Source organism: Psammomys obesus, unplaced genomic scaffold, assembly GCF_907164565.1.
Source record: "Psammomys obesus unplaced genomic scaffold, mPsaObe1.curated_primary_1811, whole genome shotgun sequence".
Taxonomy (NCBI): Eukaryota; Metazoa; Chordata; class Mammalia; order Rodentia; family Muridae; genus Psammomys; species Psammomys obesus.
In genome coordinates, this window is record NW_026596147.1 from 7,695,186 (window position 1) to 7,722,342 (window position 27,157).

General features: G+C 41.0%; 1 protein-coding gene and 1 pseudogene across 3 annotated transcripts in view; both read right to left on the reverse strand.

Moving 5' to 3' along the window:
- The window catches only part of LOC129666455 (histone deacetylase 1-like), a 60,638-nt pseudogene extending 42,108 nt beyond the window's left edge, over positions 1-18,530 (reverse strand).
- Positions 18,531-19,475: 945 nt separating this feature from the next.
- Positions 19,476-27,157, reverse strand: part of Stox2 (storkhead box 2) — a 132,409-nt gene continuing 124,727 nt past the window's right edge. For 2 of the 3 annotated variants that reach the window (XM_055593534.1, XM_055593533.1), the window contains exon 4: positions 19,476-23,829. In XM_055593534.1, the coding sequence (XP_055449509.1) occupies positions 23,634-23,829 (196 nt within the window). In that variant the 3' untranslated portion in view covers positions 19,476-23,633. The remainder of the gene's footprint in view (positions 23,830-27,157) is intronic. The other variant, XM_055593535.1, reaches the window with a different exon arrangement.

Consider the following 27,157-nt stretch of genomic DNA (forward strand, 5'->3'; position numbering starts at 1 on the left):
CTAGTCCTCAGCACACGCTAAGGACACGGGACCTCTCTCAACTTCCTGAAGAATTCTCCAGACTCGAGAGAGAGACAGTACCAGTCTAATCGGCAGAATCCAAAAACAAACAGGGAAGGTCTCAGATAAGCCAATGGCCAGGGGTAGGCGAAAGAACACTTCCAACATAAATCAGGACATCATGACTTCACCAGCAAACCCCAAAATCGATGGATACTCCAATTCATCAGAAGCACAGGAAAATGACCTTAAAGCCATGCTTGTTCAATTATTTGAGGCTCATAAGGAGGAAATGAACAAATCTTTCAAAGAGTTGGCCAGTCAATTGGAGGTAAAGAAAGAAGAAATAGACAAAACCCTTAAAGAAACACAGGCAAACATAGCCAAACAAATAGAGGCACAAGTAGAGAAAAAATTAGTGGCATATAAAAAGGAAATGAACAAAGAAATAGAGTCCATCGTAGAGAGGCAGGAATCCAAATTCAAACACATGAAAGAAATGGTGCAAGGCATGAAAACAGAATTAGAATCAATAAAGAAAACACAAAATGAGAAAACTCTTGAGCTGGAGAACTTGGAGAAAGGATCAGGAGCCACAAAAGTAAGCATCACCAACAGAATACAAGAGATGGAAGAGAGAATCTCTGGAGCTGAAGACACACTTGCAGAAATTGATACTTCTCTCAAAGAAAAAGTAAAATCAGAAAAGTTCCAATCACAAAATATCCAAGAAATCAAGGATGCTATGAAAAGACAAAATCTAAGAATAATAGGAATTGATGAAAAAGAAGACTCCAGGCTCTAAGGTCCAGAAAATATTTTCAAGAAAATCATAGAAGAAAATTTTCCCAACTTAAAGAAAGAGATGTCCATAAATATACAAGAGGCCTACAGAACACCAAATAGACTAGACCAGAAAAGAAACACATCACGTCACATCATAGTCAAAACACTAAATCTACAGAACAAAGAAAAGATATTAAAAGCAGCAAGGGAAAAAGGCCAAGTAACATATGAAGGTAGACCTATCAGAATCACACCAGACTTCTCATCAGAAACTATGAAAGCCAGAAGGGCCTGGGCAAGCATCATGGAGACTCTAAGAGATCACAAATGTCAACCCAGACTACTATACCCTGCAAAGCTTTCAATCAACATAGATGGAGAAAACAAAATATTCCATGACAAAACTAAATTTACGCAATATCTATACAGCAAACCAACCCTACAGAAGATACTAGAAGGAAAACTCCAATCCAACGAAAACGAATTCACCCAAGAAAACAGGGCATACAGATAATATCCCAACAAAAATGAAAAGAAAACAAGCAATGAAACAGGGTAAGATCATCGACTCCATTACAAAAGGAACTAACATGCATTGGTCAATATTATCTATCAATATTAATGGACTCAACTCACCAATAAAAAGACACAGGCTAACAGAATGGTTACGGAAACAGGACCCAACATTCTGTTGCATCCAAGAAACACACCTATGCAACAAAGATAAACACTACCTCAGAGTAAAGGGCTGGAAAAATGTTTTTCAAGCAAATGGTTCCAGAAAACAAGCTGGAGTAGCCATCCTAATATCTAATAAAATAGACTTTTATCCGAAATTAATCAAAAAAGATAAGGAGGGCCACTATATTCTCATCAAAGGAAAAATCCAACAAGAGAACATCACAATTTTGAATATCTATGCCCCAAATACAAGAGCACCTACATTCGTAAATGAAACAATATTAAAGCTTAAATCATACATTGATCCTAATACCTTAATAGTGGGAGACTTCAATACCCCACTCTCATCAAGGGACAGATCAACCAGACAGACACCAAATAGGGAAATAAAAGCACTCACAGAATCCCTAAATCAAATGGACCTAATAGACGTCTACAGATCTTTTCACCCAAACTCAAAAGAGTACACCTTCTTTTCAGCACCACATGGAACCTTCTCCAAAATAGACCATATAGTTGGTCACAAAGCAAGCCTCAACAGATACAAAAGGATTGAAATAATCCCTTGTATACTATCTGACCACCATGGACTAAAGCTGGACATCAACAACAACAGAAACAACAAAAAGCCGACACACACATGGAAACTGAACAACTTACTACTCAATGATAGCTGGGTCAAGGAAGAAATAAAGAAAGAAATTAAAGACTTTCTAGAATTCAATGAAAATGAAGGCACAACATACCCAAATTTATGGGACACATTGAAAGCAGTGCTCAGAGGAAAATTTATAGCACTAAGTGCCTACAAGAAGAAATCCATAACATCACATACAAACAACTTAATGGCCCAACTGAAAAACCTAGAAAAAAAAGAAGCAGATACACCCAAGAGGAGCAGACGGCTGGAAATAATCAAACTAAGGGCAGAAATCAATCAATTAGAAACAAATAAAACTATTCAAAGAATCAATGAAACAAAAAGCTGGTTCTTTGAGAAAATCAACAAGATAGACAAACCCTTAGCCAAACTAACTAAAAAGCAGAGAGAAACTACCCAAATCAGCAAAATCAGAAAGGAAAATGGGGACATAACTACAGACACTGAGGAAATCCAAACGATTATTAGGTCATACTACAAAAGCCTATATGGCACAAAATTTGAAAATCTAAATGAAATGGATAACTTTCTTGACAGATTCCATCTACCAAAATTAAGTCAAGATCAGGTAGAAAGACTGAATAGCCCTATATCTCCCAAGGAAATTGAAGCAGTCATTAACAGTCTCCCCTCCAAAAAAGCCCTGGACCAGATGGCTTCAGCGCAGAATTCTACAAGACCTTCAAAGAAGTACTAACTCCAATTCTCCTCAAACTACTCCACAAAATAGAAATAGAAGGAACACTACCAAACTCATTCTATGAAGCCATAGTCACCTTGATACCTAAACCACACAAAGATCCAACAAAAAAAGAGAACTTCAGACCTATCTCTCTTATGAACATTGATGCAAAAATACTCAATAAAATACTTGCAAACCGAATCCAAGAACACATCAAAGATATCATCCACCATGACCAAGTAGGCTTCATCCCAGGAATGCAAGGGTGGTTCAACATATGGAAATCCATCAATGTAATCCACCACATAAACAAAATGAAGGAGAAAAACCACATGATCATCTCCTTAGATGCTGAAAAAGCATTTGACAAAGTCCAACACCCATTTATGTTTAAAGTCTTGGAGAGATCAGGGATACAAGGCACATACCTAAAGATAGTAAAGGCAATATACAGCAAGCCTATAGCCAACATCAAACTCAATGGAGAGAAACTTAAAGCAATCCCACTGAAATCAGGGACAAGACAAGGCTGCCCACTCTCTCCATATCTCTTCAACATTGTACTTGAAGTCCTAGCCAGAGCAATAAGACAACTAAAGGAGATCAAGGGGATACAAATCGGAAAGGAAGAGGTCAAAGTGTCACTATTTGCAGATGATATGATAGTATACATGAGCGAACCCAAAGATTCAACCAGAGAACTTCTTCAGCTGATAAACACCTTCAGCAAAGTGGCAGGATACAAAATCAACTCAAAAAAATCAGAAGCCCTCTTGTATACCAAAGAAAAAAAGGCTGAGAAAGAAATTAGGGAAACAACACCCTTCACAATAGCCACTAACAACATAAAGTACCTTGGTGTGACTCTAACCAAGCAAGTGAAAGACCTGTTTGAGAAAAACTTCAAGTCTTTGAAGAAAGAAATTGAAGAAGATCTCAGAAGATGGAAAGATCTCCCGTGCTCATGGATTGGTAGGATTAACATTGTGAAAATGGCCATCCTGCCAAAAGCAATCTACAGATTCAATGCAATTCCCATCAAAATACCAACTCAATTCTTTACAGACCTTGAAAAAAAGATTCTCAGCTTCATATGGAGAAACAAAAAACCCAGAATCTCCAAAACGATCCTGTACAACAACAGATCATCCGGAGGTATCTCCATTCCCGATCTCAAGCTGTACTACAGGGCAACAGTAATAAAAACTGCATGGTATTGGCATAGAAACAGAAAGGAGGATCAATGGAACCGCATAGAAGACCCAGAAATAAACCCACACACCTATGAATACTCAATATTTGACAAAGAAGCCAAATCCATTCAATGGAAAAAAGACAGCATCTTCAACAAATGGTGCTGGACCAACTGGATGTCTACATGCAGAAAAATGAAAATAGATCCATATTTATCACCCTGCACAAAACTAAAGTCCAAGTGGATCAAGGACCTCAACATAAAACCAGATACTCTAAATCAGTTGGAAAAAAAAGTGGGAAACAGCCTAGAACTCATTGGCACAGGAGACAACTTCCTGAACAGAACACCAACAGCACAGGCTCTAAGATCAACAATCAATAAATGGGACCTCATGAAACTGAAAAGCTTCTGTAAAGCAAAAGACACTGTCATCAAAACAAAACGACAGCCTACAGATTGGGAAAGAATCTTCACCAACATCTGACAGAGGGCTAATATCCAGTATATATAAAGAACTAAAGAAGCAGAAAAGCAACAAACCAAGTAATCCAATTAAAAAATGGGGAACAGAGCTAAACAGAGAATTCTCGAAAGAGGAACATCGAATGGCAGAGAAACACTTAAAGAAATGCTCAACCTCATTAGCCATTAGGGAAATGCAAATCAAAACGACCCTGAGATTTCACCTTACACCCATCAGAATGGCCAAGATGAAAAACGCAAGCGACTATACATGCTGGAGAGGTTGTGGAGAAAGGGGAACCCTCCTCCATTGCTGGTGGGAATGTAAACTGGTTCAACCACTCTGAAAGTCAATCTGGCGCTTTCTCAGACAACTAGGAGTAGTGCTACCTCAAGACCCAGCTATACCACTCCTAGGTATATACCCAAAATTTGCTCAAGTACACAACAAGGACATTTGTTCAACCATGTTCGTAGCAGCTTTATTTGTAATAGCCAGAACTTGGAAACAACCCAGATATCCATCAACGGAGGAATGGATACAGAAATTGTGGTATTTTTACACAATGGAATACTACTCAGCAATCAAAAAGGAGGAAATCATGAAATTTGCAGGCAAGTGGTGGGATCTAGAAAAGATCATTCTGAGTGAAGTATCCCAGAAGGAGAAAGACAAACTTGGTATATACTCGCTTATATAGACCTACAAGATATGATAAACATAATGAAATCTACACACCTAAAGAAGATAATCAAGAAAGTGGACACAGGCGAAGGTGATTAATCCTCATTTAGAAAGACAAATGGGATGTGCATTGAACTTATGACAGGAGTCTACCACAAAAGGCATCTGAAAGACTCTACCTAGCAGTGTTTCAAAGCAGACACTAAGACTCATAACCAAACCCTCGGCAGAGTGCAGGGAATCATATGAAAGAAGGGAAGTTAGTATGATATGGAAAGGATAGGAGCTCTACAAGGACCAAATATATCCGGGCACAGGGTCTTTTCTGAGACTGACACTCAACCAAGGACCATCTATGGATATAACCTAGAACTTCTGCTCGGATGTGGCCCGTGGTAGCTCAGTAACCAAGTAGTTTTCCAAAGTAAGGGGAACACGGACTATTTCTAACAGGATCTCAAGGGCAGGCTCTTTGACCCCCCCCCCAGGGGAGGAGCAGTCTGTTAGGCTACAGAGGAGGACTTTGCAGCCAGGCCTGAAGGTACCTGATAAAACAGGGTCAAATGAAAGGGGAGGAGGTCCTCCCCTATCAGTAGACTTGGAAAGGGGCAGGGAGGAGACCAGGGAGGGAGTGCGGGGTTGGGGAGGGAATGAGGGAGCAGGATACAGCTGGGACACAGAGTTAACAAAATGTAACTAAAAAGAAAAATAAAATTAAAAAAAACATACCAAACAAACAAACAAACAAACAAAAAATCCCCATTGCTTTCTCAAGAGGGATCCAGGTTCAGCCCCCAGGACCCAATATGGTAGTTTACAACCACCTCTAGTTCTAGTTTCAACAAATCCAAATGCCCTCTCCTGGACACACAGCACCTGCACAAGGATGGTCCACATATAGACATATAGATATATGCACACACACAGAGACAACACAGCAACACACACACAATACGCACAACACATATACACACACAAGTAAAAGTGAATATTTTTTTCGGGTGTGGGGCACATACCTTTGATCTCAGCATTCAGGGAGGCAGATGTAGGTGGACTGTTGTGAGTTTAAAGCCAACCTGGTCTTCAAAGTGAGTACAGGACGGCCAAGGCTACACAGAGAAACTGTTTTTAGAAAAACCAATACATACATATGTATATATGTTTTAAAAAGACACATTTATTTTGTTAACCCTACTTTCCCCAGATATATATATATATATATATATATATATATATATATATATATCCTAAACATTAAATTGAGAAAAAATAATTATTATATGTACTCTATACTACAAATGTTATGTTTTTTTATTCTTGCTTAAAAAAAAAAATAAAACTCTGTGTATGTGTGTGTGTGAGTGGCTGTGTGCCATGGCGTGCATTTGCCATTGTAAATGTGGAGATCAGAGAACAACCTCAGGTGCTAGCCTCTACCTTCTCCCTTATGTAGGGCAGGGTCTCTTTTCGTCAGATACTGCATATGCTGGGCTAGCTGGCCCAGAGCTTTGGGGGTGACCTTGTCTCCACCTCACTTTGCTCCCACTTTAAAGCCAATCTTGTACTTTCAAACCCCTCTGTCTCTACCAATATCTCTCCCAGCTTGAATCCTAGATTTCTGTAAGAACACCTTTCCCACAGTGGAACAAAGAGAACTCCAATTCCCCCAGACTCACACACTAGCAGCATACGGTTTTGTACCGTACCTGACATGTGTTTTCAAGGTTATCTTGTGATCCCCAGAGAAGGCTTTGGGAGGCATAGGAGGCAGGATCCACAGCCATTTGATAACAGCCATTTGGCTATGGCTCTGAGTCTCGGCAGCACAGTGAATGATGCTGGCTGTCAAATCCCAGTTGGGGAGCTTAGTGAGAAAGTTTCAAACTGGGGTTTGTTCCAGGCAGATGTACTTTTCTGTGGCTTCTGGAACACTTGTTACATCATTACTTACCCACTCACAGGGCTGGCCTTCCCTTCTGTTTCCCTTAGGAGGTAGTTACCATATCTTTTACTTAGCGTTTGAAGAAACCACAGGTTTACTTCTTCCTATGAGGAAAACACTGAATATTTGTTACTTTAAATAGTCATTGTGTGAAAATTAGTAGTCAAAAGAGACATGGTGCTGCATATGCCTGCAACCCTTGGAAGGATGAGGCAGAAGGATCTCTAGTTTAAGGTCAGCCTACATTGCTCCTTCTAAAAAACAACAAGTAAGTATTCAAATTATATTACAACACAGTACATGAGGTTACCCTTGTATAAACATCCTTAATGGACCTGGGGTCCTGATTGTTCAATTCTGGATCTAGAAAAGCAGCATTCAAGTTACAGGTTGAATGTCTGCGTTTGTTACTTTCCTATTGCTGAGCAGACACCAGTTCCGAGACTACTTCTAAAAGAAAGAGTGTATTGGAGATATGACAGGCAGGCAAGCAGGCAGGCAGGGCTCTGGAGCAGTAGCTGAGTGCTTGCATCTTGAGAGACACCCACGAGACAGTCAGAGCATATTGGGAATGGCATGGGTTTTTTAAACCTCAAAGCCCACCCCCAGTGACATGCTTCTTCCAACAAGGCCACACCTCCCAATCCTTCCCAAACAGTTCCACCAACCAGGGATCTGATTCAAGCATTTTAGTCTAAGGGAGCCATTCTCAGTCAAAACACCATAGCATCCCGAATCTGAAAATCCAAAATTTTTACATTGCTGTCCTCAAGCAATCAGGATAAAGGATACTGTGCCAAACATCTATGTCTAATTTAACCCCCCTTTATTTGTCTAGTGTTTTTCTTTAAAAAAAAAAAAAAAACTTTATAAAAGACTTTTAAAACCATTCTAAACATCTATAAATAGTACCTAAATTTTAAAAGGCACCTCCATTAGTGGCCTACTTTTGGGAAGCTCCATTTTTAAAATGCATGGCTTCAGTGTAATATAAATTATGGTAAGAATGAATTAAGGACAGCACTGGTGTTAAGCATGATATTACTGAGTGTGTGAAGAACACTGTAAGAGTTTCATATGAACTCTGAGGGCATATGAGTTAGCTGTTGCACATCATTTGGGGGAAAATTATTTTAAAAAAAGTATTAAAGTAAAAATTAAAGGGGCTTTGACACAATGGTGTGCAGCTGTAGTTTCAGCTACTCATGTGACTGAGGCATGAGAGCTACCTGAACCCTGAGTCTCAAAGCTCAAAGCCAGAGCGGACAACATGGAGAGACCTTCTCTATTAAACATAGGGACTCTAGCCAGCCTGAGCATGGCAAACAAGGCTCCGGCAGGCCTTGTCCTTCTCCTCCATTCCCTCTGCTCTGCTAAAACACTGTTAGATTGCATTCCTAAAGCTAGACACCAAGGTCTATTCCCTTATTTGGCCACTTCCTCCTCCTGAGGCTGACTACCAAGGTTTGTCTATTAAAGTACTGGCGTCCAGCAATCAAAAGACCCCTTTAGCTACCCTAACATGCCCAATTCAAAATAATTAAATACCTCATCCTAACATGGGGTTTCCCCTCTTACCTTTATAAAATGCCATTTTCCGGTGTGCCACATCTGTCTCCTCTATCCAGAGGCAGTCTTTTGACTTCTCTGGGACAAATAACCCTGACTCCTTTCCTTTGTTCCCTCCCTCATCTATTTCTTCCTTTATCTCCTGTCTTTGTCTCTTATTCCCTGCCTTCTGTCCCTCTGGTGCAAATTAATCTCCTTTGTGCTGAGAACTTGATCTTGGGGGTCCTGAGCCAATACTGACTGCTTCATGAGATAGATAGATAGATAGATAGATAGATAGATAGATAGATAGATAGATAAGAAAACAAATAAACATTAAAAAGAAATAACACAAGAGCATCTATTGGTTTACATTGACTATAAATGGTTCATCTTTGTTATGTAATAATTTTCCTCTGACTCTAAAAGAGGAAACAATACTTATTTTCAGTTCTGTCTGTTCCCTCTTTACCTATTTCAGATACTCTTGGATGAGTTAAGACTAGATAAATGCTTTTTGCTCTGTTAAGGAGAAGACTAATCAAATTGTAACTTGAACAATATAATAAGTTTATTTCTTTAATGCTACTGGAGATGGAACGTACAGCAAGCACTCTATAATTGAGCTACAGGTCAGCATGCTGTGTGTGTCTGTGTGTGTTTGTGTGTGTGAGTGTGTGCATATGTGTGTGCGAGTGTGTGCTTATTTGTGTGTATGTGCCTGTGTGTGTGTATTCCTGTGTATGACAGTGAGTGTATGCCTGTGTGCATATACATACGTGCCTCTCTGTGTGTGTGTACACGCACGCATGATGTGGCATCCAGAGGTCAATCTCACGTGTTCCTCAGGAGCTGTCCTGCAGCTATTTTGACACAGATCTCTCACTAGGACCTGTAGCTCACAGATTAGACCTAACTCCAGGAATCCCCCTGTTTCAGCCTCACAAGTAACTGCAATTACAATCCAATGCCACCAGGCCAGAAGTAAAAAAAAAAAAAGTCCATTCAACTTTCGCCATGGGTGAAGCAGCCAGAACATCTGTGGAGAAGGAGACACTTGCCAATGGAAATGCTGCGTGGAGCTTGACATTGAAAGAGAATGCAAGTATGTCATCACTTGAAGCTTTCCTTGCTACATCCTCAATAGCTTGGTCCTGGAAACCTGTCCCCGGATGATGCTGGAAGGAGGAAATGACAGACACACGCACAGAAAAGCTGGGATTCAGTGGGTTGTGCTCATTCTGATGGAGGATCCCCACTACACAACCCAGAAACTCAGCTGGCTCACCATGTCCAGCACAGGAAGAAAGTTTGAGACAGTCTCCATAGGAGGCCTCTGTAGGGGACCAGTGTCAGCTTGCAGTCATCCCTTGCTAATTTGGGCTGACACTGCCAGAATCTAGGCACAGACCAGGAGAAGGCTTTGTCCTCCTCTCGAGCCTGACCTGGGGAAGTCTTTGCCACCCCCACTGGTCTGAGGCATTGGATCTGTTCTCACCTGGGGTACTTGTCTTTGCAAACATTGTCCTTGGACCTGAAAACTAAGCTTAGAATAGGACAATAACTATTGTGTCTGAAACCTGGGACCACTGAAAATTGCTTCAGTCATAGGTAATACCTCCAAATACTCTAATTCCTGAAAACTTGGGTAAACTGAAGTATTGGGAGAATTCTGGTAATATATGAACCAGAGCAAGTCCTAACCAGGAGTGGTGGCTTTTTAATTAAGGAGAGCAATTGAATTTTAGCTAACCTGAATATTGGAGAGTAACTGCAAATAGTTTACAAGTAGTTGAACTCTCCAGTTCATCTCTAAAGATCTCTACGTTATAGCTACAAAACCAGCTCGTAATACACACACACACACACACACACACACACACACACACACACAAAACTATTGCAGGAAGAGAGGAAAAAGGTGATCAGGGAATCAAATTCAAGGGCTTGTTTGAAAAGTGTGCAATGTGGGGAAAGAAATGAGAACATTAAGGTGGAAAATTAGCTGGAAACCAAACTGCCACAGATGCTTAAAGAGAGAGAGCAAGAAATGACAAGACACAGGAAGAGAAACACGTGGCTAAGATGGGTGGGGTTAAATCAAGAGAGAGAGAATGAAGTTTTGTTATACTTTTGTGGACACTTTGCATAAACAATAGTCAGATGTCTTTAGATGGGAGATACAGCTAAAAGGAAACACACTGCCTGAGCTCATAAATACTCCAACCACTGAGGAAGCCATTCCCCCGCATTAAAGCCCTGGAGTGCACAGGGCCTTAGATTTTCCCCAGCAAACCTGGGGATCAAACCCGGGGATTTGAGCATGTGGGTTTTTTGTTTTTGTTTTTGTTTTTGTTTGAAGCAAGTGCCCTACCTACTGGACCACATCCCCAGATATTCCCCATTTATCCCAACATGCCCCATCTATCTCGTGCCCGCAGCACAGACCCTCCCCCTCTCCAAAGCTGAAGACTGCACGTAGAAACTATGCCCCTGGAGTCGGAAGGCAAGGGACCCCCGTTTGTTCCAAGAAGGGTCAGAGATTTCCCCCTTCGTCTTCTAATCTCTTCACAACCTTATGACATCCCAAAGGCCAGCACTTCCTTCCTGGCTTTCTTTGGTGACAAGAAGGATGAGTGGTGCCCAAAAGCAACCCTCCCCAGAGAAGGCGTTTCCAATGGCTTCACTGTTAGGCAGCGGCCTTCAGCTTGCTTTCCCCAGGCTTGAAGTTCTCCGGTACAGCCAGCGCTCAGGGCCCACCTCTCGCACCTCTCCCGAGGCCTTAGTCCCTCAAAAGGAGCACCAAGAAACCAGGATAAAGGAGTCCTGTTGTGAAACCAAGTCACAGCATGAAAACGGTAGGAATTATTTTGCAGAGGGTGGGATCTTGGATGACATTTTTCTCTAATATATATTTTTTTTAATGAGAACATATTGTATATGTATATGTATAGTTGGCAACTATACATATTTTACAAGAGCACATTTTGATCCTGGCTTGGAGGGAGGGAGCTCAGGGAAGCCCCTGTGAAAAGCATGGCATTTGATCTGAACCCTGAGATATATAGAAATTAAACTTAGATATGCAGAGTCCGGAGGCATGGAGGAGGAGGTAGAGGCTTATTAATTCCTGCTATAGCACTTATCTCGGCACAGAGCTGTACTGGTGAAGAGGAAGGAAGGGAAGGAAGTGAGCCTTAGAGCAAGGATACATGCAAATGAATTTAACATGGACTCCTAGAATAGAAAAAAAAAAAATATATATATATATAGTAGCTTCAAAGGCCAGCAAGATGGCTCAGGGGTAAAGGTGCTTGCTGCTAAGCTTGATGACTTGAGTTCAATCCCCAGAACCCACATATGGAAGCAAATGAACCTATTCTTGAAAGTTGTCCTCTGCTCTACAAACACACACGTGTGTGCACACACACACACACACCACACCATACCACACCACACCACACTAAATAATTGTAGTAAAATAGCTTCAAAGATCTACTTTAATAGTAGTCACTAAAGAATAATCAATGCTGATTTATTAATAGGGGGCAATGTTAAAATTAAAAAAAAATTAGGGCCAATGCACCATATTAAAATGAGACATTGTCAATAGTAAGGACTTTCTGTAATTCCTGTGCAATTCTATGATGCTAAACTGTTATATAGTTTAAAAGGTTTAATTATTATTATTATTATTATTACTATTATTATTATTTTAGTGTTCTGCCCTAAAACATTCTACAGTCCTCTGCCTGATGAGCTCAGGGAAGTCTCTCCTAGGTGTTTACAGGTCTCTCAATTCACGGACAATGAGCCAGTTGGAAAACATGGCCTTTATTATCTCTATTTGCCTGACTCCTTATGTCCCCTCAGGAGCTTCCATGGTCTACCTCACTGGGCTGTTTTTAATGACAGAAGGAGACACAGAAGGGACACCTGTCTCCAAGATGACCATCTTATTCCAGAGACTCTTTAAACTTACCAGTTTAACCTATTCTTGTAAGTTGTCCTCTGCTCTCTCTCTCTTTCTCTCTCTTTATACACACACACACACACACACACTCTCTCACACACTTTGATATTCATCTTAGATGCCTCATATGAGCTACCTTCAAATACCACATGAAGGCTGATACAGGCAAAAGAAACACCTGTCTTCTCCAGGTTATTTGAAATGTACTTGTCCATCACACTTGTGTTGCCAACAATGACAAATGATCTTATGATACTCTGTACCCCTCAGACTGGAGTGATCCCCCCATGCTATGATCCCCACTGAACTATTATTTCACTGTACAGAAGAATAAAAGGGTTACACACTGACGTTGGGGCAAATAATGGAAGACACTGACATGGAGCACAAATGTTTAAAAAGTGCAGAATAATTTCCCAAGGTGGAGTATCTTTTAGAAAGTCAGTCATACAGACATCTTTTGTTTCACTGCCATTTACAGACAAAACACAGAGACAATAGACTGATCAATGATAGAAAGATAAAAGATAGAAGCTACAAGATAGATAGACAGATGGATAGATAGATAGATAGATAGATAGATAGATAGATAGATAGATAGATAGATAGATAGACAGACAAATAGATAATAGACAGATGGATTGAAGAAGGCAGAAAAGAAGGAAGAAGGAAGGGTGAGATGGGCAAAGAAAGAAAGGGAACAATGAAGTGAGGGGGGGAAGAAGGAAGAAAGACAGGGAGGGAGGGAGGAAGAAAGATTTTCCAAGGAGAAAAATAATTCCTTGCTCTTGGAAATTTAAAATGCAAATAAAAATAAAAATATGTATTAGTATTTTCGTAATAAAAACCTTGCTTGATTATTTGCTAATGTCTCTGACTGAACAGGCCCAGGCCCAGGCCCAGGCTCACGCAGGTCCAGTGCAGGCGGTCACGAGAGCTGTGCATGCACAAACGCTGTGCATTCACTGCAACGGCCATGTTATATACGCCAGCGTCCCACCGCCCTTCCCTTCTCTTCCTCCTCCTCTTCTTTCTCCTCCTGCTCCTCTGTTCTTTCTGCCCTGACCCCCCCAATAACCCCTTGACCTTAGAGTACCGGTTCTCAATCGTTCCAATGCTGCAAACCTTTAATACAGCTCCTCATGTTGTGGTGACCCCCCCCCCCCAACCATAAATTTGTTGCTACTTCATAACTGTAATTTTGTTACTGTTGTGAATCATAATGTAAATGTCTGACATGCGGGATATCTGATATGTGACGCACAAAGGGATCATGACCCACGTTTTGAAAACTGATGCCTTAAGAGGAAGTGATATAGATGTCCTGTTTTGGGCTGGGTCACAAACCAAAATCAAAACAGAAAAGCATGAAGGTGAGACACTTACTGGGAGAAGGGGAGACTGACAAGGGTGGGAGGGGGAAAGAGAGCATGGGGATGTGTTCAGAATATGTTATAAACAGGTATGAAATTGCCAAAGAGTAAGTTTAATAAAAATAATTTTAAAGCACTATATTTGCTATACGGTGGTTACCTATCGGTAATCCACCCACATTCCTATCTATTCATGCTTGCACGTTGCCAGTTACTTATCTAACACCGAGCAAAAGCAAATGGATGCTTCCCATAGAAAAGATTGCGCTTTGAATGCTCTTGACACAAAGGTGAGCAGAAATCAGATGATGGCATACGCTGGTCTTGGGGCTAAGGCAGTGTGAATAGGAAATTCAAGAATATAACCAATCTGTTGTGGTTATGAATAACTGAGACCAGGAATAAGTTAGCAATTAAAAATGGTTCTTTTTTTAAAAAGGTTTTTGAGGAGCTGGAGAGAGCGCTTCCTGCTCTGCTGGAAGACCTGAGTTCAGTTCCCAGCATTCATGTCAGGCAGCTAACAAGCAATTACAACTCCTGTGTCTCATGTCTTCTTGTGTCCGTCTCAGGAAGGTGCACAGTGACTGACACACACACACACACACACACACACACACACACACCAAATAAATAAATAAAGATTAAAAAGTACTCTACATGTTTGGTGTATTTGAATGTAGATATGTACATGTGTGGGTATGTGCGCATCATAACATGTGTGTTGAAGTCAGAGGGCAATTTGCATGGGTCTACTGCATGGGTCTTGGGGATCAAACTCAGGTCATTAGGCTTAGTGACAAAGGCCATAACCTGCTGAGCCATCTCTAGGTCCACAATCAAATTTTAATAGCAAAACAATAATCACAAAAACAGGTCTTTAGGCAGTATAATAAAGTTAAAAAAAAAACAAAAAAACAAACCAAGGTAATAGAAAACAATGTGTGGAATTTTGCAATAGAAGGAAGCAAGGAAGCCATGAAGGGGTGCAACCAAAACAGTGTGTGCATGTCTGATAAAACCTGGAGGCTAAAGAACCCACTGAAATGCGAAAGCCTTCTTACTGCACCTTCAGGTTGTAAAACCTGAGGTTGGTCATACCCACGTTAGAGGCAGCAGGCCCAGCCCTAAGTCTTAGGGCCTTGGTCTTAGCTATGACCAAGAAGGAAACATCTTCATTTTTGCCCATTGGCTCTGAGCTAACTTTGTCTTGCTTTTCTTATCTATCAGATGGCGCCTCACCCTCACACCTCACAGGACACTCCCGGTCTGATTCTTTCAAGCGGCATCCAAGCCTCCACCCTGCTTATCATGAGTGCAGATGCCTTGCTTTTTCTCACTATCACTGCCTGGGGCCATGTGCTGTGTGCACACACTCATTGCACACTGTCTCAAGGGTTACAGGATGAACTATTTGTTTGACAGGAGGAGTCTGGAGCCACTGGGCCTGAAAATGGGACTGTCAGTAAATCCAAGTATTCCCACAGTGGGGATAAGGTTTTTACAGTTAAGTAAGTTATGAAAGTCAAGTGAATAACTCCTTTTTATTATTCAGTGTTTCTCCATTCCATAGTGGCAAACGGAGTAGGAGGTAATTATAGTCCACTTGGATTTTCTCTATGGAGTGGAGAAAAAAAAAATCTCCCCACTCCAAACCATGTAAAAATAAGTTAAAACCATACCACTTCCTTTGGAAAGAAAAGGCATTTATGAACTGTGCCCATTCTCTCAAAGGGGCCAGAAAGCTGCTATCAATCTTCTTACCAAGTCTCCATACTTCCTCTCTGTATCCAGTTCACTGGATCATGCTGAAATGCACACACAGTGCCCATCCTTGGACCTCAGCAGCTGGTGACTCCGAATTCCTCCTGGTTTCATGCCTGAAAACGGGAGCGTCTCCACTGTGGCCATTTCTGTTGAATCAGGCTCAGTGACATGAAACTTGTCCTTTAAAACCATCAACTTAAAAGATATGAGTATTGTTCAAGATGATGTTTAAAAGCCTGTGTGAGGTTTTGCTTACATACACACACACACACACACACACACACACACACACACACACAAATTGCTCTCAACTGTAGAGTTTGTTGTGTTTGTGGGTTATAGGCTGTTTCTTAGCTTAACTGTTCATTTGACAGAGTGTGGTTGTCCGTTTCAAAAGGTGGTCTTCGTTCCTCCAAGACCTATCACCAAGAAGGGGACCTGTCCCCAAGGGGACTCAAAAGAATGTAAAGCCCCAGGGAACTGGCCCCAGAGATGCTCAAACCCTCAATCGTAACAGAAAATACTTCAGTGTTATCCTAGCCTGTGCATATCTAAAGATGGCGTGCTTTAAACCCTATCTAGATTAGTTACAATACCTACAGAACATAAAGGTTTACAGAACATAAACCTTGTGAAAGCAGTCAGTTTCCGGTTTACGGGGAACTGAGACGGAAGAAGTCTAGGCATGTCTAATACAGGCACAGTTTCATTTGTGTGTGTATGATGTATGCGTAAGAGTTCATGTGTGCATGAATGTGATCATGTGCACACGGAGGAGACACGTAAGCTTGTGTATGGAGACCTGGAGTTGACAGGAAGTATCTTTCCCAGTCCCTCTTTGCCACATTTTTCAAGACGGAGTCTCTCTCTTAACCTGGAACTCAATCATCTGGCTAGACTGGTAGCCAGTGAGCTCCAGGGATCCTGCCTCTGATGCTCCAGCCTCGGTATAGAGGAACACCACTGCACCCCGAGTTTACGTGGGTGCTGGAGGTCCGAACTCCGGTCCTTATATTTGTACAAGTATTCTGTTGAGTCATCTCCTCAAACCTAGATACAATTTAAAAGAAAAACTCTTTTGTCAAGCCATGGTTGCTTGAATGCTATTAGAGTTGGAAACCCACAGCCAGGTTTGGGGAGCATGGAACACATAGGCCTTCCTGCTTTCTGACCGCATGGACAGACCTCCCAGCATTTACCTGAGAGACTTAGCCCATGTTACAAGTTTCGGAATGAGTGGTTTTAAAAGACAAATCCCCCAAATAGCCACACTGCTCTATAATTTTATAGAAAATAGGACTATACGCAACTCTGCTCTGGATTAAACCCACCCCAAAATGTGCAAAACCCACAGGAAAAGGATTTTGATACAGGAACTCTATTTTTGGTTTTCAATTTAAAACCTGTAATAAAGAATCGCAACAGAACTCTGTTACAAAAATCACATTAATCAAAGAGAGAAACTGACCTCATCTAAGTGATTTTTTTTCCCCCTTAGGTACCCAAAAAAAAAAAAATCCACTTACACATATAACCAAATGTTATTTAATATTTTAAAAAGTAACACAATCCAAAATGGATATTTCACACAACACTACATAAACAACATGAACACAATATTACCATATGGAGGGACTTTCAAATATAGACTTACAAAAATCCCTGTCCTTTTTTTTTTTTCCTTTTAAGTTATTATACTAAGCATGGCAAGGAATCATCATTTACAATATGGTACACGGACACGATAAAAACCATGGTACAAATGTGCTGTTAGAAATCAGTAACATTAGGGAAGACATTTCATGAATTGCAGATATTTCATATGAAATACTATACAATATAAACAGAACATCCATCCCGGATGACCTTTACAGCAACCAGAGACCAAGTCAGTTAAAGGTTTTTTTTTTTTTTTTTTTTTTTTCTTCAGTGCAAAAACATTTTATTCAAGGCAGTCTTGGCTGCAAAACTCCTTCCTAACATCCAGTAAATCCCACTTGCACTTCTTAATTCGTTGATACTAGTGTAATAGTCGCCTTCAGTCGCTCAGAGAAAGACACCTGCAGGATCACGGTCCCTCGAAATGGATGTTCAGATTGAATTCTCTCTCACATAGTAGCGTCATGTCACTGCTCTAAGTACACTAGATTTGTAGCTGTTGGTAGCTTACATGAAGGGGACCCTAGGGCCATTTTATCCCTAACTGGCATGCGTGCACAATACTGCACAGTATTCTGTTCTTCCAATGTGGAAACAGTGGTGGTGTAGGTATCTAGGCGGGGGAGGGCAAGGAGGTGAAGAGGGTCATCCTGGGAGGAAAGGGAGAATTGGGGCTGCCAAAAGCGTTCCGTATGAGGAATTTCCTGGAGCTGTAGAGGACTGGGATTGGAGGAGAGCTCAGGTCTCAGATTTGGTACCTCTTTTGGGTGAGTACAAGGACATGGGGTACCAAGGTCAGCCTTTGGACAGGGAGGTAGGCAGGTGCACAAGGACCAGCCAAGCTCTAACCTTCCATTTCTGCCTTTCTAGAGCCATTGCTGCCTCACTCGGAAACACCCTTTTCCTTGTTGGCAGGGCGTGTGTGCTCACAAGTGAAGCCAGCAATGAGCAATTAAGGGCTTCTGACTGACTGCATTCAATCCCAAGACGGGCTTCATCCCCTTGAGCTTTGTCCAATTCTAAATGTTGCAGGTCATCAACTGGTAAGTCGATGAACAACAGCAAGGACACAGGAGAATGTATTATAGAGGCCATCAGCAGGGCGCCCCTCTGCATCGCATCGCTGATGCAAGATGAGGGGGTCGGTGCCAATCGGGCAGAAGCCAGTACCTTTGGCAAACACATGAGATTTAATCATAAAATGTCTCACGTGCATTTTATACATTATGAAATGTATCCTAAAGAAGACTCCATGGGAAAATATCTTTTGTGTCATTAATACTATAAAACCTTCTTCGAGAAGGATGAGGTGATGGCCGATTCTTCTGTATTTCTTGGCAAAGCTCAGACAATAGCAATCCCTTCCCTGACATGTTTAACCCAAAGAAAAAAACGATGCCTCCCATGGCTTTTGCATTCGTTTTTCTCGTTTCTAACTTCCCCGAGCCTTAAACACGGGCCAAGGAGTCCCTCGCTCACAGGACATTACAGGATGGCTTTGACAGTGGGTGGGGGTTTCCTGGGTGGGGTTGGGGGGGTCAGGAAAGTAACCACTTCTTCTTGGGTCCACTGCGGTCTGACACTACACTGTTAGTTGGGTCTGGGACTGATCTATAGGAACAGGGTGAGCAAGTGTCAAAGACCTTCTATCTCACACTTGGAGAAAACACTTGGAACTGGATCTGTTTCCCAGATCCTACGAAGCAGGGCTTGGTATACTGTAGTGAATGTTATGCTCTGAGCACTGTGAAGAGTTCTCGATTAAAGTAAGATTTAAAAAATCAAATCAAATCAAATCAAATCAAATCAAAAGAGGACGTGTTTCAGCACCTTCCACTGCCCAGAGCAGCCAATGTTCCTGAAGATGGGATTTTAGCACAGGAATTACAGAAACCCAATAAGAAACTGTAAACAAAGGTGGATGTCTGGATTGGCCTTGGACGACAATGACGTTGGCCTGTATTTGTTCATCTTCCACTTCATAGCTCAATACCAGTCAGGTGTGCTGAGGTGTTGAGATCCTAAACACCCCTAACTCTTTGAATGAAAATGGACAAGGTGTCAAGCTGTATTTGTTTTCTTTATTAGCACACATCATAAAAATAGCATTGTAGTGATTTCTCACAATGGCCTATCAAACAGATAGAAATAGGTCACTGTTAGCTGCCACTGTGTTTCTGGGTGGCCTTGAGCCACCCATCTGTTTGCTCCTGTCAAGCATGGGTATCACCAACAGGACCTGCCCTGTAATCACACAGCTAGTGTTTCAGAAGCACTTTGAGATCCCGAGGTGAGCCGAGTAACATCACCAGTCACTGGCTGTTAGTACAAGCTCAGAATGCTACCCCTCCCAAACGGCAAGACATTTCTCAAAAATGGCCTCTACGGTTTGAGGAGAGCTGTGCCTGTCACTGAGGTCACAAACTTTATCTTCAAGTACACTGCGTGGTGAGAGGTGGCTAATCCTGGGTAGAACTTTACAAAGCTGTGCTAGCCTGGAAGAGAAATGACACTTTTCTGTGAGCCACCATTCTTGTCTTAGTGGTGGCCGCAACAGATTTTCAACGAACATCTTAACAAGATTCGTTCAGTGTTGAAAAAGAGACATTTAGGAACAGCTGGTATTCAAATCACTGCTTCTCCAGAGTCCCTGTCGATCTAGATTTCCTGAATTTGGATTCTCCAACATCAAAGACACAGGCATTTGTTATTTCTAGCCAGCTAGTCTCCTTTCAGCGCTCCTATTTGTTTTCTCTATTGGGTGCACACACACACCTTTCTCACACTCATTAAGGTCTCCTGAGATGTGCAAAATATACCAAATGGTGTATAAATTACTTAACAGACATCTCAGAATGCATGGCACAGCTTTTTTTTTTTCTTTTAAGTAAGTTTGGGCTCCATAGGGTAGCATATAATAAAGGCAGAGAGGCCCAAAGTGCTTCAAATTGGCAGTCCAAATTTCTCACGTTACTGTTTTGTTACTGAAAAAAAAAAAAAAAGTCGAGCAATCCAATCCAATAAAAATTAATAACTTCCTAAATGTTTACCATGTGGCTCTTTGCCAAAAAGGACTTTTTTCCCCCTTTAATAGCAGAAATGGAGAAATGGGGAAGACAATAATTTTAAATGTTCATTCATTTGTAACAAATCAAATGTGCTTTCATGGGGAAAAGGGAGTGAGAAAGAAGACAACAGGTTTACAGTTGGAAGCCAAAGAATGTTCTGAAAGAAAACCACAGCAGGGAGAAAGTCATGAGTCCAATGGACGAATCACTGACACACACAGAACGCCATGGCCCACTGCTGAAGCATGTTTGAAACATTGCTTTTCTGAAGAACACACTTTAACACACTGCTGCCATGTCATCAAATTCATGGAGGTAGTTCTATGTAAAAATAAAAATTACCATAAAGTAATATGTTGTATCATAATAATACATAAGTGTGCAAAATGCCGACAGATGTGTTGACCCTTTAAAGTTGAATGCCTCACAGAGACTCAACCAGATTCAGTTTTGTAAACCTTTCCATGGATAAACTCTAAGACTGGACATGCAGTCATGTCACACAAAGCTATGTTTCCAGTGGAGAAGAATGTTGGCAAAGCCTGGAGAGGGCCTCAAGGCTGTGGGCATCAAGAGTCTTGCCATCTTAAGACACATGTACTTGCCATGCCTGTCACGTGCCTCCCACCACCAACGTTCCTCCAGCCACGAATCCAGATCAGATTCAGACCAGAGTGTTTCTCCGTGGAGTATCTGTTTATGTGGTATATCTTTTTGGAAGTCCATCATTCTATGCTAACGGCTGCTGGTCTAAGGGAGGTTCTTTTATTATTATTTTTTTTAAATCGTGTGCCCCAAAGTGGTTAGGCAAATAGTGTACACATTGTATTTGAGTCATGTTTTCTGTAAACATGTTTCTTGTGAACTATCAAAAAATTCTTATTTTAAAGCATCTCCTGAATGGAATTATGTCTTTTCCTGCTCACACAGTAATCAATTCTTTCAATGGCTACCTTCAGAGGATCAGAGACTAACGTATCGTTTAAATGTTATTTATGAACTGAGTATGCCAAATGTTATTTATGAACTGAGTATGCCAAAAATTTGAGAGCAGGTTTTTGGGGAAAAAATTTTTGGACAAACCAGATCTAGAAATCGTATGGTATACAGCTCCTCAAAGCCAACAACAGATTATGCCATATACAAGATGCATGGCTGTCATTTCTGGACGTACTTAAGTAAGGAGATAAACAATGTGTTTCTGGGTAACTGCGGCATGCCTGGGAGGAAATAAGGTATGAGATTCAAAGTCAATTGGCTTAAGCATTTCAATGACGCAACAGTGTGCTGAGATCTGTGCTTAAGTTCCAATACAGCAAGCACACAAAAGATCATACCAAACTTGAGGAGCCCAGCTTGACACATTGCAAATTCCAGGGAGCAGACAAAATATGCGTATGCACATTTCAACTACTTCATATGATTGTGCTCCCTTAAACACAGAGAGTGATTAAACCTAACACGGAAAAAGAAACACCTCACAAATTTATGCTCATTACTGAAATCTTGAGTGAAACTTTTATATTTATTTCAAGTTATTTATTTATGAATTCATTATGGCATATGGCTCCAAAAATCATCTGACACTAAACTGAATTAAACTTTATTTCAGGCCATTTTCTGGGATCAGATGTAACCCTTGTGCAGGTGATTTTCCAGTACCTACAAGTGTATGTAATTTTTTTTCTCAGAAAATAAAATGAAGGAACTTTTGAAAAGTGTCTTCCTGTAGGACTGAAGTGCAATGGTTAGTAATCCCCCTGCTGCAAAGCTTTTCAATACTGAGCATAACATTGTAAACCAAAGTAGAGCATGGGGAAATCATTTTTAGGGGCGCTAAGCCAATGCCCACACAATCCGCCTAAAATATACCTCCTGATATTGTTACAAAGTATCTGTAAACATTACTCTGGCATAGTTCGTGTATGCATAATTTTCATTCTGATAAATTTTAGGGTAGTACAAATTAAGGATATACCACACCAGCAGAATGAGGACACTCTGCTGTAGATGATATGGGCCCGTGTACATTTCTAATCAAAAATTACTTTAAAGGGTTTTTTTTTTTTCTCTATAGATATCTTCCCAGGAATAAAAGGCCTGAAGTTCAGCTCTCCCTAAATTTGCTCTTTCCTACAACCACTAAAAATTATCTCCCACAAGCCTAATTTAGGCATTCTATTTAAACTACATAAAATAGATTTATGTCCCTTCCATTAGAAAGAATAACACCCTCAAGCCACATTCTTCATTTGTATCATAAAGAACATTTTGCTTCCAAACAAACTAATCACTGCATCTATTATAGTAAGATAGCTCATCCTAAGTGTCACAAGGAGGAAGGCATCCTTCTTCAATATCCGATTCATCCCTCCTGAAAGTTCACACAACCTTCTCCATCACTCAGTGCTGTGGCCCAGCGAGACCAGATTTCCCTTCCTTTGTCCACTTCAAAGGCCTATATTCCTGTTGGTGATGATGGAAGGTTAAAAAAACTCAAGACAAGCATTGAGTGCACTGGAAAACAAACACTCTAACGACTGTCATTGGGACCCTTTCTGACACGCTTCCATGGGCTCCTGCAAGAGTGTCATGAAAACTCACAGTGAAAAATGACTGGTGCTTGAAGGACTCACACACAAAGGGCTTGGGTCACTTCTGCTCAGTTTGGCATGGAATTTTCTCATGGTGGACACCCCTACACTTACATTTTGTGGTAGCTTGGCTTTCTGGGGGAGGGAAGGGTTTGACCAGGATTAGTTCCACGGACCCATTCCCCTTAGGCTGGGAGCAACACACATCTGTGGCATTTCAAAATGGAATTGGCAACTGCATGACATTGAAAAATGCATGTTCCACTTACAGTGTTTAGACTTTGCTATGTGTGCTCAGATACAGTTAGTGAATCGGAAGTGTGCCTATCTCCCCTACTGCTATTCGGTTGCTACAGAGCCATAAATGTGAAAAGCAATACTCTGAAATAAAGATTTTTTTTTTTTTTTTTTTTGCCCTAGCCTACTTAGAAGCACAGTTCAAGCGACTGCCAAACTGTGCTTGAGATGTTTGTTTTTGCAGGGATGTAAACATCAGTCCCAAGTGTCGTAAACGTTGCTGTATCGAATGAGACAGAAGGTCTGAGGCAGAAGGACAATCATACACTAGTAACAGAAGCTTGCAAGCAGTTGGAAGGTTTCTGTAATTTCTCAGCCTCGTTGGTCTGGGGATCCGTACTTGCGCGGAAGTTGAAGGTTGGACCAGCTCCGCCGTGGGCGGGACTCAGGGCAGGATTCTGGCGGCGGTTGCTTTCAACAATGCTTGATGTGTTGGAAGCCAGGCTCTCCCGAGTGCTAAAAGAGTAAAAAGGGTTGGTTTTGGTTTTGCTCTGAACGTAAACAATTATATAGTGAGCCCCTGAAGGAAGAGCAAATGATGGAGCTAATGGATTTCCTCTGTTGGCTCATGACGTCATATCGATATGCATCTCAGTGATTATTTGCATGTGTTCTTCCTGCCCAGGCTCTGGGACTCATGTGAGGAATGAACTGCAGCTCACCCGGCAAACGGTTTCCAGCTACCAAATGCAGTTTGAAATAGCTTCCCCTGCTCTTTACTTTCAAGAAAATGACTCTGAAATGTGATGTGACAGATGGCCACCACACTGGCTTTAATAATGAATACTCATACCTGTGTGATGATTTTGCCAAAAGTTGGGAATTCATGGTTCTCAAATAAATGCCAAGTTGTACTGAAAGATTCCATTCTTTTTGTTTGCTTTTGCTTAGATGTTAATTTGGCAGATGGACTGTAAGCTTGCCTCTAGCTGATTCTGCCTCTCAAATAGGAATAAAATTATCTGTAAATATTAGTCACCTCCATCTCTGTCTTAACACTTCAGTTAAAACATAATTTTATGTTCAGATAAAGAATGTTATATGTCCCTATCTTCCGTTTATTTGTGAAGCTGCAGTTCATTCCTGTCTCCCTTTGGTAGAAATATTTTTATTTCTTAAGGATGAGATTTTATAACTTCATTCCTTCTTGCTTAAGCTTCCCAAATTGTAAATACTTAAATCTGTTTCAATGCTTTCAGAGATTTAAAACATTCACGTTTGAAAAGGGCTGGACAACAGCAGAAATAAGATCACTCCACTGGACTGAGAGGGAGGGAAAAGGTTCCAATTCAAGGTCCTCCGAGTGACTTCAAAAGATGTACCTCCTTCCGTAGAGCAAAGCAACCAGAATCATTTTCAAAGCACCCACTTACCTGCCTGACCTCTTTCCCCAGAAAATCCACCAGCAATTTTTCAGAGTTGTGAATGAGGTGTGGGGCCAGTGGAGAAAAAACGAAGGGCAGAGAACATGTTGAATCCCAAAGATTTTATGGCATAGTCCATTCCACTTTCAATCATGGTAGCAATTTTTTAAATGATCTATTTAGTGCACACACTTGTCTCTCTCTCTGTGTGCATCATGATATGTCTGCAGAGATTAGAGGACAGCCTGTGGGCTTGGCTTGCAGGACTCATTTCTGGTCTCCCACCATATGGATCTGAGATGTCAGGCTTGGTGGCAAGAGTTTTTTACACTCTATGCCACCTCACTGGTCCATGCCTTAACAGCATCTACCTTTCTCATGTCTATGGGGGAGAGAATTATGCTGTGATTTACTTACTTACAGAGTGACTGTGAAGAAGAAATAAACACTGACGTAGCGGCATATTAAAAAGCTGTGAAGGTGCTATTTCTGTTACACATTTATTATATTACGTAACTGCTCATATCATATTATGTAACTACTATACATTAGCTTGGGAAGCTAACTATCACTGGTGACATTTGTCGGTGGTAAAGTGGATTGTTAGGTGCCAGAGGAGATATTTTTAAAGTAGCCTTTGGGGAATTAGCTTCATGCATCAGGTGGATGTGTACCTGCCATATTCCAGACAGTGTGCTTGGGACTGGAAGCACCTGTCCCAACATGATGTATTAGTTATGTCTTTGGAATAAGATGCCCTTGACCTCCTTTGAGCTACACCTAATGCATCCTTAGGGACAGATATGCACAGTCCTCCAATTTCTGCAAAGAATGTATTTCATTACAGTTGTAATCGTGAGCAGTTTGTGGAGAGAGATCTGGATATACCGACGAAAATCTAACAGAGATGGCTTTTTAGTGGTAAAGATATTTCTCAAATTTAATTTTGAAAGAAAAAAATCAGATGGAATGCAACTTTTAAAATGAGCTATTTTGGGCCAGGAGTTGTGGTGTATGGTGTATGCCTTTAATCCCAGCACTCTGGGGGCAGAGGCAGGCATATCTCTGAGTTTAAGGCTAGCCTGATCTGCATAGTGAGTTCCAGATTCCAGGGCAGTCTGAATTATGTAGAGAGATTCTGTCTCAAAAGAAAGAAAGAAAGAAAGAAAAAAAAAGCTCTTTAGGTGTGTCTCCCATTTGAAATGGTGACCTTTTCATGTCAAGACTTTTTATTTTCAATATTCTCACAGCACAGTTCAAGTTTCTATTATTTTTGTGGTTGTTTTTTGTTTTTTTTTTTTGTTTTTTGTTGTTGTTGTTGTTTCTCTTTAATATATTCTTTAGTTTCCACGAGCTGGACTGAAAACATGGCTAAACATGACTTCCAAGAAAAAAACAAACAAACACTTTTCTTGGAAGAATCACAGTTGCTTAATGAATTACCTCGATGGACAATCCTCATAACCGGCCTACTTAAATCCACTCATAGTAACGGAACGACTTCCATGTGGCAGTGTTGTTTCACTAGAATACCCATCAAGTTGAAAACTCTGCAAGTGTAGCATTCTCTTTTGTCCTTGGTAACCTTGTGAACCTCCTGAACTGGATGGAAAGCAGCTCTGTCACCCACCTTTAACAGAAGGGTCGTAAATATAAAACCATAGAATTGGGAATTCTTGCATACACTTCCTGCCTAAAATTTTCGGGAGATCTCCATGTTCCTGGAGCGAAATTCCAGACATGTATCAGTGGACAGACTCATGGCTAGTGAGGAAAGTTTCTCTCTTTTCAGGATGAACTGTTCCCTCTACAAGGAGAAGGCATTTCACTTTTAAGTACCTTATTTAGAAAATGAAAATAGCCAGGCTTGGTGGTGCATACCTGTGGTCCCGTCACTCTGGGAGGCAGAGATCTCTGTGCATTCAAGGCCAGCCTGGTCTACAAGAGTCCAGAGCAGCCAAGGCTACACAGAGAATGCTGTCTCAAAAAGCCAAAAAGCAAAGAAAAAAAAAACATGAAAAAAACTTCCAGAAGAAACCATACTTACAAATTCTATGTCATGAAGTCCAAATTTCAAGATAATATATTTTGTAAGATACTGGTTCAACTATCTCATGAATACTTCCTTTTACTCCTAAGCAAACAAATGTTTTCAATATTACACAGGGTTTTGGGTTAGAATACACTCACTCCCAACATCCCCTTGAAAATGAACTTGGGAGTACCACCATTTACTGACTAAGTCCAAGTGCTGGGGGGGGGGGGCAATGGGAAGGGCTTAAAACTTTTATCACTGACCTCCAATTATCTGGTTCCTACTGCTAGATTTTTCAAGAGAGAAAAAGGTGTAGAACAGAAAAATAGATGGACAAGCACAGAGAAAATTAATTGGAAAATAAAATCTTATTTGGGAGGAAAAA